Genomic DNA, 12,725 nt, shown 5'->3' on the forward strand with positions numbered 1-12,725 from the left:
GTCTCAAAGCGCTCCATAAAATAAAGCGGGTTGACTGTGTATTTTGTGGGTGAAACCCGGCAGCCATTGTGCACAGGAATGTCCCGCAAACAGTCGTGGAATGAGTGACCCATTTTTTGGGGAGGGATTATTCCCTGGGAAAGTGATCCGCCAATCGACTAACAGCCGGGTACTTACTACTGGGTCAACGGTGGTGCGCGGAGTAAGGAAACTTGCCCAAGGTTTCATCCCGGCAGGGAATCGAACCCGGGTCCTCTTGCGAGCGCGCAGAAGAACACTGAGATGTACTCCCGACGTCAGCCTGGACTGCGGTGAGCTCAAAGACGCACATTGAGGGCTTGAACCCACCACCTTCTGACTCAGAGGCGAGAGCGCTACACACCCAGGTTTAGGTGAGGTCCCCACTCTATCTTCCCCCCCCCCCCCCCCACAAAATTTCCCCCCCTAAATACACAGTCAGTTCACTTCACATTATCTTCTGTGAAGCGCTTTGAGGCGTCTTGAAGACGTGATTAGGCGCTATGTCGAATGCAAGGATTATTATTAATATCATTATTATCATCATCTCCCCTCAAAAAAAGGTTGGCCGTTTCATTTGAAAAACTTGATACGTTTATTTAGGAATAGGAACCCGGTTGTCAGTCGATTGGTGGATCGCTATTCTGCGGGTAGTAATCCCTTCCAAAAAAAGAAGAAAAGAAATACGGTCACTCAATCCACGACTGTTTGTGGGACACTGCTGTGCGCAATGGGCTACCGCGTTTCACCCACAAAAGTTACAGTCAATTCACTTTACAGTATATTCTGTGAAGCGCTTTGAGATGTCTCAAAGACGTGATAAGGCCCTATATTAAATGCAAGGATTATTATAAGTAGTAGTATTAAGTTGGTGAGGTGGGTCTGAATGAGAGCTTTCACTCACTGCAGCTGACAGAGGTCTTTGAGATTACGACAGGATAAATATTAATTGATTATTTCCTCTGGCAGGTGAGAGGGCAGGGTTTACGGTGGCTGCAAGAGAAAATTAATAGTAATAGTCCTTGCATTTGATATTTTTTGGAGGGCTTATTACCCCCTGGAAAGTGATCAGCCGGGTTCCCAGATAAACAGTAAACTTGCATAAAGTTTTGCCGTGCCCAGGATTCGAACCCGGGTCCTCTCACTTGTGAGACGAATGCTCTAACCAATACTCTAAAGGACACAATTGTTGGGGAGAAAGGAGAAAATTGTCTTCACGCACAGAGGGCAGTTCGACTGTGGAATTTTCTGCCCCGAGCCCTTGCTGAGGCACAGGTTGTCAGTTCTTTCAACGCGGAATTAGACTCTTGAGAAAGAAGGATTTAGAGGGTGTGTTGGGCAGGCACATAGATCAGGTGTCTGATTGCAAGAAAACAGACCAATGTAGACTTTTTGAGCTGAACAGTCTTGTGTCCCAGAGGATAGAGTTCAAAATCCTGCTCCATGTCCCGCGCCCTGCCCGCCCCACCATCAGCGGTCGGGCCTTTCAACCTTTCTGTCCCCACCCTCTGGGGACACCATCCACAGTCCCTCCCCCTTGCTCTCTCCTTGCCTCCTTCGAGGCCTGTCTCAAGACCCTCCTCCTACCCCCACTCTCCCTGCCCTCCACCCCTCCTGATTCCAAGCTCCATCTCGGGTCCAAATCCTTGACCGTCCAGCGCCTTGGGACGTCCTCCCGACATGAAAGGCGCTGTACAATTATAATGTGTTGTTGTTTTTGTGGTTGTTGTCTGCGCTGTAACATCCTTTGATTAGAGAGTTGCCCCGTCTTTTCCTGTCTTCGGATCACTTTCTACCTGGTCCGTGCCTGTGGTCACCACCCTTGTCTCCGCAGCTCGCATCAGGCTCCACCATTGTTAAGCCCCTTCAAGGCTCTATCCCATGGTGAAGGGCGCTGTATAAATGGAAATGAATTGACTTATTCCTAGTAAGTAGGAACCTGGTTGTTAGTCGATTGGCAGATCACTTTCGGGAGATTAATAAGCCCTACAAAAAAATGTGGAACACTGCCGTGCGCAATCGGCTGCCGCATTTCGCCCACCAAGTATACAGAGTCAAATCACTTCGCAGTATATTCTGTGAAGCACTTTGCAACGTCGCAACGAAGTGCTAAGGTGCCCAACCAAATGCAAGGATTATTTAGTAGTAGTATTGTTGTAGCAATCCATGAATTTGATACATCACATCATCGAGACCTTTCAAGGCGCTTCACAGGATCTTACTGTGAAGTGCGGTGACTATGTATTTTGTGAGTGAACGAGGCCTTTCAGTTTGAGCCCAGCAACCTAATCACATACAGACGTGAAGTGAATGAGCAATTTTATCTGGGAGGAGGGGAGGAGAGGAAAGGGAGTCTAGATTTATTGTCTTAAAATTGTATTTTAGAGTATCCAGAATTTGGAAAATGATATAACAAGAACACCAATAATAATAATAATCCTCGCATTTGATTATCAAGTTGCCGCAACATCTCAAAGCACTTCACCGAATATCCTGTAAAGTGGATTGACCGCATGTTTCGTAGGTGTTTCTTTTAAGAACTAACAGAAAAAAATGGGCTTCAAAGTTAAGACGGAATTCAACACTTCTGGAAATTCTGAATGTTTTGAAATGCCACATAAACAGAGTATTAATGATAGTAATCCTTCCATTTGATATAGCGCCTTATCACATCTTCGAGACATCTCAAAGTGCTTCACAGAATATACTGTAAAGCGAATTGACTGTTTCAAAGACCTGGGTGTCTTGTTTGACCTTGAACTGTCCTTTCTCCCCCACATCCGCGCTATGACTGGCACTGCCTACCACCACCTCCGCCACTGCCTCACCCCTCAGGCTGCCAAAACCCTCACCCACACATTCATCACCTCAAGGATCGATTACGGGAACTCCCTCCTCATCGGCCTTCCCAACTCTTCCCTTCACAAGCTGCAGATGATCCAAAACTCTGCAGCTCGTGTACTCTCACGCACCAGGCTCCGTCACCCCATCACTCCCACCCTCGCCCGACTCCACTGGCTCCCCAGAGGATCGAGTTCAAGATCTTCGTTCTCACTTTCAAGGCCATCCATGGCCTTGCACCCTCCTACCTCTCTGATCTGCTGACTCCCTACCAACCTGCCCATTCCCTCCGTTCAGCAGGTTCCAGCCTGCTCCAAGTCTCCCGCCCGACCCACCCTACCATCGGTGGCCGAGCTTTCAGCCTCTCTGCCCCTACACTCTGGAACTCCATCCCACGGTTCCTTCGCCTCATTTCCTCCCTCGCCTCCTTCAAGGCCGGTCTCAAGACCCTTCTCTTTGATCGTGCCTTTGGTCGCCCTCCCACCTTCCCTCACCCCTACCCCACTCCTCCCGCTTTGCTCGGGCCCCAACACCTGACTGTTCAGGGCTTTGGGATGTCTTCCCGACGTGAAAGGTGCTCTATAAGTGTAATTTTGTTGTTGTTGTTGTTTATTTTGTGGGCGAAATGGGGCAGCCAATTGCGCACAGCAGTGTCCCACAAACAGTTGTGGATTGAGTGACCAAATTATGACCATTATTTTTGAGGGGATTATTACCCCTAGAAAGCAATCCGCCAATCGACCTACAACCAGGTTCCTACTTATAGGTACACTTTTATCTGTAAACAGATGTTTATCTGTGTTTATCTGTAAACGGAGGCGAGTGGAGTAAGGAAACTTGCCTACGGTTTCGCCCTGCTCGGGAATCGAACCTGGGGCCCTCTCATTTGCGAGGCGAGTGCTCTAACCGCTAAGATACAGGACAATTAATCTATGTAACTTCAGAATCTATTCTGCTGAGGGCATGGAGGGATGGTGGAGGTAGGTGCATAAGCTTTGCTGCGTCCAAAAGTGAAATGTTTGGCAACAGAATGTTGGAATCAAGCCAGTCCTCTGCAGCAATCTCGGTAGTCAAGTTCCTGAGCCGGGCGGGTCCACAGTATTCCAGGGCACTGCTGATGGCAGCACAGACCAGCCTGGCTGTTTGGCAGGACCTGGAAGGGCAGACCAGTCACTGGGGTGGGGGCGCGGGGGCAGGGAATCCTCTCACTCAGCTCCTGCAAGCCAAAGCCCTAATGGGTAAAGAGAAACTACTGGTGGTCCTAACTGGACAAGCAGCGGAAAAGCTTGTCGGACAGCGCTCTCAATGGCAAACTATGGTTAGATTCTAGCAGTTACCCCCCCACCACCCCCAAAAACCACACTCTGGGATCCTCAAGCCTTGGCTGTCGCCAACCAGTGCCTATTACTTTTTCACGTAATAGCGCACGTTCAATTTGAAACACGAGGAATGTCCACGGTCGACCTAAACATGGTTTCCACGTGTGTCAGACTGCCGGCTGGCAATAAAAAAAATGTTTCTATTCCCCTCCCAATTCATCTCTTACTTGCACCCCTCCTGTGCTTACCCTTAACCTCTTTCCCCATCTCCTCCTCTCTCATCCCCAAACCTTTTATTTACAATAGAATAATAATCTGTGCTATCTGTATTATTAGAATAACAATCCTTGCATTTTGATATCACGCCCTTATCAAGTCGTTGAGAGATCTCAAAGCGCTTCCCAGGATATAACGTAAAGTGAAGTGACTGTGTATTTTGTGGGCGAAACGCGGCAGCCAATTGCACTCGGCAGTCAGAGCAAAGAATAATGTCATCTTGGCTCAGGCTACAGCACTCTCAGCTCTGAGTTAGAAGACTATGGGATCAAACCTCACATCAGAACTTTGAGCTCACAGTCTAGGCTGACACTCCCAGACTGATACTGGGGGGGAGTGCTGTATTATCGGAGGCGCCATCCTTCAGATGGGACGTTAAACCAAAGCCCCGTCTGCCCGTTCAGGTGGACGTTAAAGACCCTGCGGCGCTATTGGTAAAGAGAAACTATTGGCTGCGCGCAAACTAACTGGCGCACTCGCCCACCAAATACACAGTCACTCCATTTTACAGTATATCCTACGAAGCGTTTGAGATGTCTCGACAGGGTGATAAGGGGCTATATCAAACGCAAAGCAGCATTATTTGGCATCCTCTTCCTAATCCTAAGGCGGCTGATTTAACATGTGAAGATGGTACGCTCTGACGTTCCAACTCTGATGGATAATGAGTCATCTCGACAACACGTGGAGAAAAGCTTGTTCTCCGTACTCGTCAAGCGAGTGTCTCATGCCCCGTCTCTTAAAAAAGACGTGCTCAGAGCTGCCGGAGTTGGCAGTCCACGACTTGAGCCCTACCTTACTCTGAACATCAATGGCGAACGAGCCTTTCAACAAACAGATGCGGTTTAACACTCTATTGCAGATTTTATAGAGGTGGTCAAAATTATGAGGTGTTTTGATAGAGTAGATGGGAAGAAACTGTTTCCTCTGGCAGGTGGGTCAGTATCCAGAAAACCACAGATTTATGATAATTGGCAAAAGCACCAAAGGGGAGACGAGGAGAATTTTTTTTTACCCAGAGAGCTGTTACGCTCTGGAATGCACTGCTTGAAAGGGTGGTGGAAGCAGATTTGGAGGGTAGCTTTCGAAAGGGAATTGGAAAGATACTTAAAAAGAATTTTTTTTGGAAGGGCTATGGAGTAAGAGCGGCTCTTTTAAAGGTGGGCCGAATAGTCTCCTTCTGTGCTGTAAAATTCTATGATTCTCTAACAACCCCCCACCACCCCCGCCCCCCCCACCCCCACGCACACCCTTTGAAGTCGCTAACCTGCATTTACATGTCGACCCATTTTGACTCGGGACCTCATGATGTGGGAAGTGCATTACATCGCACAACACAATTCAGGCTGTCATTTGGACTTTACAAAAGAAGCGATTGAGCCGATAAAGAAATTCCTCTCTGGCCTCTCTGTTGCGAAAGTCTTGCTGTAATCCAGTTCTGGAAAGTTTTGTTGCGTCTTATAGCATTATTGAGCACTCGCCTCGTCACTGAGAGGATCTGGGTTCGATTCCCGGCAGGGAGAACCCTCAGGCAAGTTTCCTTACTCCACATGCCTCTGCTTACAGAGCAGTAAGTAGGAAACCGGATGTTGGTTGATTGGCGGATAGTTTTTCTGTGGGTAATAATCCTTTATTTAAAAAAAAAATTTGGTCACTCAATCCACGGTTATTCGTGGGACGCTGCCGTGCGCAATTGGCTGCCGCGTTTCACCCCCAAAATATACAGTCCATTCACTTTGCCGTATATTCTGTGAAGCGCTTTGAGACGTCTCAACGAGGTGATAAGGAGCTATATCAAATGCGAGGATTATTATTACACTTTACCCTTTGGCTCAGAGTTCTGGTCACCTCTTTTCTTCACTTTGCTGGTTACCCTCTGTTGGGCAGCACTCATGCACAAAAGCTCGTGTTCTTTCAAATACCCTCTTGCGTGTGCGGAAACATAAATCTTAGCCTACGGCCAGACTACTCTAACCACGCCTGATCTCGTCTGATCTCGTGAATCTAAGCAGAGTCCAGGCCTGGTTAGCCGTAAGCTTTTAGATAATTATTTGGGGAGGACAAGTTTGCAGGACTATGGGGAGAGAGCGGGGGAAGTGGGATTGATTTGGATAGCTCTTTTCAAACACCCGGCTAGACACGATGGGCCGAATGGCTTCCTTCTGTGCTGTATAATTCTATGATTGCGTAACAGAAAGTGCTTGGAACAAGCACAGGTTTTATGCTGTCTCACCATTTTTTTCAACCTGCAAATAATTATAGTTTTGACAGTAAAACACCCAACCTCTCTCCCTGGGGGAGTGATAGAACCTGCAATCATGTGTTCCAGAGGCAAGAGTTTTAACCACTGAGCCAAGATAACACCTTATCAATAATTGTACAGTAACGTTGCATAAGTCTTATCTTTATGATTCGCATAATTGCCTTAAGACGTACATTCACCCGAGTCGCATTCGGATTCCTATCAAAACCACTTAGATTTCTTTGCACCACTCGTATTATTCACCTCTTAACTCGTAACCCGCTCCACTACACCACACCGTTACTCCCGTACTTACCGGCTGCATTGAATCACGGAAAATGTAGCCTTTACTCATTACCGCAAGTGCACTTACCGGTTGATTTTAATTACCGCATGCGCAGTGCAGATTATTGATTAAATCGGATTTGATACAACTTATACGGTTTGCCTGAAACTCAGACTTTGTGGAAGTCATATTAACTGTTATGGTCCAGACTAATACGACTTATGTGAGCTTTGCTGTATTAACTTGATGTGTGTGTGTGTGTGTGTGTGTGGTGTGTGTACTGCTTAATGCATCATGTTTCATCGGCAAATGTTCATTTTGCCTCTTGAGACCATCAGGCTTAGTAACTGCGTGTCCGTGTCGATAACTTAGTTACCTTCTCGGTAACTTTGTGATGGTCATCTGGGGACCCTACCCGCTACTTTTCTTTCTGGATTCCTCAGTGACAAATCCTGTTAGAATATCGCCCCCCGGTTGTGGGAAACACTGCCCTGGAAACAGAGTTGAAACTTAACTAAGAGTGGTTAGTTAGCGTGTTCACCCCGCAAACGAGAGGACATGAGTTCGATTCCCGGGTGGGGCGAAACCCTAGGCAAGCTTACTTACTCCGCACGCCTCTGTTTACCTAGCAGTAACTAGGAATCTGGTCGATAGTCGATTGGCGGATCATTTTCTGGGGGTAATAATCCCTTCAAAAACACATATAAATAATTAATTTTAAAAAAAATTAGTCATTCAATCCACCATTGTTTGTGGGACACTGCTGTGTGCAATTGGCTGCTATATTTCGCCCGCAAAATCGGTTTACAGTATATTCTGTGAAGCTCTTTGAGACATCTCGACGATGTTATAAGTCATTATATCAAATACAAGGATTGTCATTATTATTAGCCAAAGGGACTTGGCAGACCTTAAACTTTACCTGTGTTACACAGCATTAATAATAAAAGACCTTTTTTCTTATATAACGTGGGCAGAGTTATGCAACATGCGACGTGTTCCATTATACACATATATATGTGTGTGGCTTACACCGATTTTCTCATTATTATTTGTGGAGGAAATGGTTTCTTGAGACTTTCAGTCACTTTATTGTTAGGTCAGCCGGGTGTCTGACATGTGTGGAAATCCAATGCCGTGCTTAAAGGTATCCGAACTAAACTGAGAATTCCGTGCATCCCAACTACACATCCCATCCTGGAGTTCTGCAGCTCAGTGGTTAGAGCTCTCGCCTCGCAAGTGAGAGACTTGGATTTGATTCCCAGCAGGACAAAATGTTGGGCAAGTTTCCTTACTCCTCACGCCTCTGTTTACCTACCAGTAAGTAGGAACCCGGTTGCTAGTTGATCGGCGGATCCAGGAGTAATAATCCCTTCAAAAAAAAGAAGAGTTTGGTCACTCAACCCCAACTGTTTGTTGGACACTACTGTGCGCAAATGGCTGCCATGTTTCGCCCACAAAATCTACAGTCAATTCACTGTACAGTATATTCTAGGAAGCGCTTTGAGACGTCTCATAGACGTGATAAGGCGCTATACCAAATGCAAGGATTATTTTTATTATTATTATTATTTTGAACCCTACTTACTCTACACGCCTCTGTTTACCAAGCAGTAAGTAGGAACCCGGTTGATAGTCGATTGGCGGATCACTTTCCGGGGGTAATAATCCCTTGAAAAACACATATAAATATGTGTTTATATATTTATTTCAAACCCTACGTACGTGTCGTGACCCATTCCACCTTTCCACACCTCCGCAACATTGCCCACCTCCGCCACTGCCTCTCATCTTAGGTGAACATAGTAGCCAATTTGCGCAGAGCAATGTCGGTCACCACAAACAGCCATGGGGTAAGCAACCAGTTTTGTTTGGGGGATTGTTGGCCAGGACATTGGGAGAGAGAAATTCCTTTCTCTTTTCAAATACAGGCTCATTAACGTCCACCTGAACAGGCACACTTGAGGCCTTGGTTTAATGTCCATACATCTCATCATTCCTGTCACGCTTTCCATACGTCCCAGCTTGTTTACGCCAGCTTCCTGCTCGTTGGACTTCCCAACTCTTCCCGTCATAAACTGCAGATTATTCAAAATAACTGGGTATTTTGTGGGCGAGACGCAGCAGTGTTTCACAAACAGCCGTGGATTGAATGACCGCATTTTTTTTAAGGGATTATTTTCCCCGGAAAGTGAACCACCAATCGATTTACAACCGGGTTCCTACTTACTCCTAGGTAAACAGGCATGTGGAGTAAGGAAACTTGCCCAAGGTTTTGCCCTGTGCGGGTACCGAACCCAGGTCCTCTCGCTTGCAAGGGCGAGTGTGCTAACTACTAGGCTACAGGACTCCGCAATGGTATCTCTCAATGGGAAAAACCTTCTCCTAGTCCACCACCATAGCCCACCCCGCCTGTGCTGCTCCCCACATCAAAGTGCCTGAAAGCACAAGAGCAATGCAGCAATCTTGGTCTACCGGTAAATGACACCGAATTAAATATTACATTACATATTAAATTCAAAACCTCAGCACAAATCTGACGTCTCTCTCTGTGGCACTCGCTTCCGACACACATGGAAACATCCTTGGGAGAGTTGGTTCTGGCTGCATCCTGTTGAATAGCCCTCTACCCCACCTCTTTATCCCTTTTCCCTTTATATGGTGACCCGTGACCGTTAGCCCCTTAACATGATGTGACCATGAACTTTACCCCCATGAACTTTACATAAAATGCAAGGATTATTCCTATTACTATTATTTCTCCCCACGAAAGGCTTGTGTCAGCCTGGCTCAGTGGTAGCGCTCTCGCCTCTGAGTCAGAAAGTTGTGGGCTCAAGCCCCCCGCTTTGAGCTCACACTGTAGGCTGACGCTCCAGTGCAGTGATGGGGGGAGCGTTGCATTGTCAGAGGTGTCGTCCTTCTGATGGCACTTCATGTCGATGACGGTGGCCCACAGGCCCCGAAGGTACAGGAAAGGAGAAAGGAGTTTCCCTCTCCCAATGTCCTGGCCAACAATCCCCCAAATCAAACTGGTTGCTTACCCCATGGCTGTTTGTAGTGACTGACATTGGTATTAGCGCACAAAGGCTGCTATGTTCACCTACATCATTCGCCCCCTCCATTGCCACCTTCAAGGTATGTCTCAAGACCCTCCTCTTTGACCGTGCCCTTGGCCAACATCTTGATCCCAACCCCCTCCCCACCCCCCCCCCCACCCCTCCCAGCTTAACTGTCCAGGACTTTGAGACGTGCTCCCGATGCGAAAGACACTCGTACAAACGTAATCGTTGTCAAAGCGACGCGACGTTCGATGGGGCATTGCGCCCAAACCACTTGGCTTGTCATTGATGTCTCCCTTCCTTTCTCTTGCCCCCTCCACCCCACCCCGTTAAGAGCTCACAACCTTGCGAAGTGGAGGGAACCGGGAAGACCATGAGGTCCATGTCCCGCATCCCGAGACGCCGGGTGGTGTCCAAGGACGGCCACAACAACGTAAAGATCGACCAGGTGGACGGCTGGGCCTTCCTGTACCTGCAGGACCTGTGGACCACAGTCATCGACATGAAGTGGCGCTACAAGCTGACCCTCTTCATCGCCACCTTCGTCATGACCTGGTTCCTCTTCGGCATCCTGTGGTACGCCATCGCCTTCGTTCACGGCGACCTGCAGCTGCTGAAGCCATCCGCCAACCACACGCCCTGCGTGCTGAACATTGAGACGCTAACCGGGGCCTTCCTCTTCTCCCTCGAGTCCCAGACTACCATCGGCTACGGTTTCCGCTGCATCACCGAGGAGTGCCCCTTCGCCATCATCCTCCTCATCGCCCAGCTGGTAGTCACCACCCTGGCTGAGATCTTCGTGACCGGGACCTTCCTGGCCAAGATCGCCCGACCCAAGAAACGCTCGGAGACCATTTGCTTCAGCCACTACGCCGTCATCACCAAGCACTGCGAGAACCTGTGCCTCTTCCTGCGAGTTGCCAACATGCGCAAGAGCCTCCTGCTTCGGTGCCAGCTTTCCGGGAAGTTCCTCGACAACCACGTGACCAAGGAAGGCGAGACCATCAAGCTCAGGCAAGTCAACGTGAGCTTCCAGGTGGACACGGGCTCCGAGAGCCCCTTCCTCATTTTCCCCCTGAACTTCTATCACATCATAGATGACAAGAGCCCCCTGTGCAGGCTGACGTCCCTGAACCTGCGGGATAAGGACTTTGAGCTGGTCATTATTCTCAACGCCACCATGGAGTCCACAGGGAGCAGCTGCCAGGTCAGGACCTCCTACCTCCCCGATGAGATACTCTGGGGCTACGAGTTTGTGCCCCTCATGTCGCTGTCCAGGGCTGGGAAGTACATCGTGGACTTCAGTTTCTTCGACAAGGTTCGGAGGAGTTCGCACCCTTACTTCCACTCCAACAGGTCCAGCTGTGACAAGCTCAAACTGGAGGAGGAGTACAGGGAGAACGAGCAGAGCAACTTGATCAGTCGCATTCAGACAGCTCAGAGCAACGTCTAGCCAAGACACCCCCTCCCTCCCGCCTCCCTCGCACACGGCTCTTGGCTTGGACTTGAACAGGCAACCACTGCGCTAAACACAACCCAAGCTCAGTCGTTCGGTCGTGTGACAGGTACAGGGTAGCCAGCCAGCACCACACAGGAGGTCACAAAGCGCTCCGAATACAGGTTGACCCACCTCACCCCACCTGCCCCGCCCCCCTTCACCCCCTCAGGGAGTCAGCCATTTTGTTTTCAATGGCGGAAACGTCCTGGAAGTCCACAGATTCGCTTCCGGGACGCTTTCGCCATCGAAGAACAACAATAGCCGACTCCCTGAGTCGTCAGGTCTCCGCCAACGATGTCACACATCCCATGTGCACGCGCTCTCTCGTTCTAAGGGGAAGGAGGTGCTGATCCCGTCACTTCCTGCGTACTGCACCCTGAGGTTGCCTTGAGCAGGAAGCGAGGTCATCGGGGGCAGTGATCGGATGACCCGGATGTCAACCATCTTTGCGCGTCTTGGCTCAACGCGTGCGGATTGTGAGGGTGAGGGGGGTGGGGGATGGTGGTCAGGGGTATGTCCGAGCTATAGATCTGTAACCCCACCATACAAGGGGTATGTGTGGGGGGGTTAGACTGAACCACATTCTGTGCCAAGAACAAACACAAATCGAAACTGTTGACTCTGCCTCGAAGTTGGACAGAAGGAAAATGTCGTCTGATATTTCGTAGGAGGGTGGGAGGGGTTTGCGGGCGAAGGGAGGGGGGGAAGGGCGGGGTGGGGCGGGAGAGGAGAAATGTAGCCTATTTTATATTTCACTTTATTAAAAATCGAATGCCAATTAACGTGACCAGTAATTTGCTTGAACGGAAGATTTTGTTTCCTTTTCTCCTGATTGAAGATTGAAAGATAAAGTTTCCTTTCACAGGAAGAACGTTAAAAGTCATTTACATCGGGCGACAGGTTTGAACCCATGTTACGGACCGAGAATTTAAGGCGGGGCAGACGTCTGACAAACTTAAATGTTTAAACCCAGTCCTTAATTTGAAAAGACGGTGGGCCGAGGTGCTCAAAATTAATCGTGTGTGCGAGGCCAAGACGTGGAATTTGTTATTTAAGGTGGAATGCGGTTTCGTAGAACCATAGATTTATACAGCACAGAAGGAGGCCATTCACCCCATCGGCTCTTCGAAAAGAGCTATCCAATTCAATCCCACTCCCCCCGCGCTCTCCCCATAGTCCTGCAAAC

At 48.7% G+C, this 12,725-nt stretch overlaps 1 protein-coding gene across 5 annotated transcripts in view; it reads left to right on the forward strand.

Moving 5' to 3' along the window:
* kcnj15 (potassium inwardly rectifying channel subfamily J member 15) overlaps positions 1-11,692 on the forward strand; it is a 20,994-nt gene extending 9,302 nt beyond the window's left edge. For 3 of the 5 annotated variants that reach the window (XM_007909476.2, XM_042334594.1, XM_007909475.2), the window contains exon 2: positions 10,376-11,692. In XM_007909476.2, the coding sequence (XP_007907667.2) occupies positions 10,415-11,494 (1,080 nt within the window). In that variant the 5' untranslated portion in view covers positions 10,376-10,414 and the 3' untranslated portion in view covers positions 11,495-11,692. Of the gene's footprint in view, positions 1-9,307; positions 9,460-10,373 lie in introns of those variants that run through there. The other 2 variants (XM_007909478.2, XM_007909477.2) reach the window with 2 other exon arrangements.
* The last annotated feature ends 1,033 nt before the right edge of the window (positions 11,693-12,725 follow it).

Source organism: Callorhinchus milii, unplaced genomic scaffold (genome assembly GCF_018977255.1).
Source record: "Callorhinchus milii isolate IMCB2004 unplaced genomic scaffold, IMCB_Cmil_1.0 Scaffold4, whole genome shotgun sequence".
Lineage (NCBI taxonomy): Eukaryota > Metazoa > Chordata > Chondrichthyes > Chimaeriformes > Callorhinchidae > Callorhinchus > Callorhinchus milii.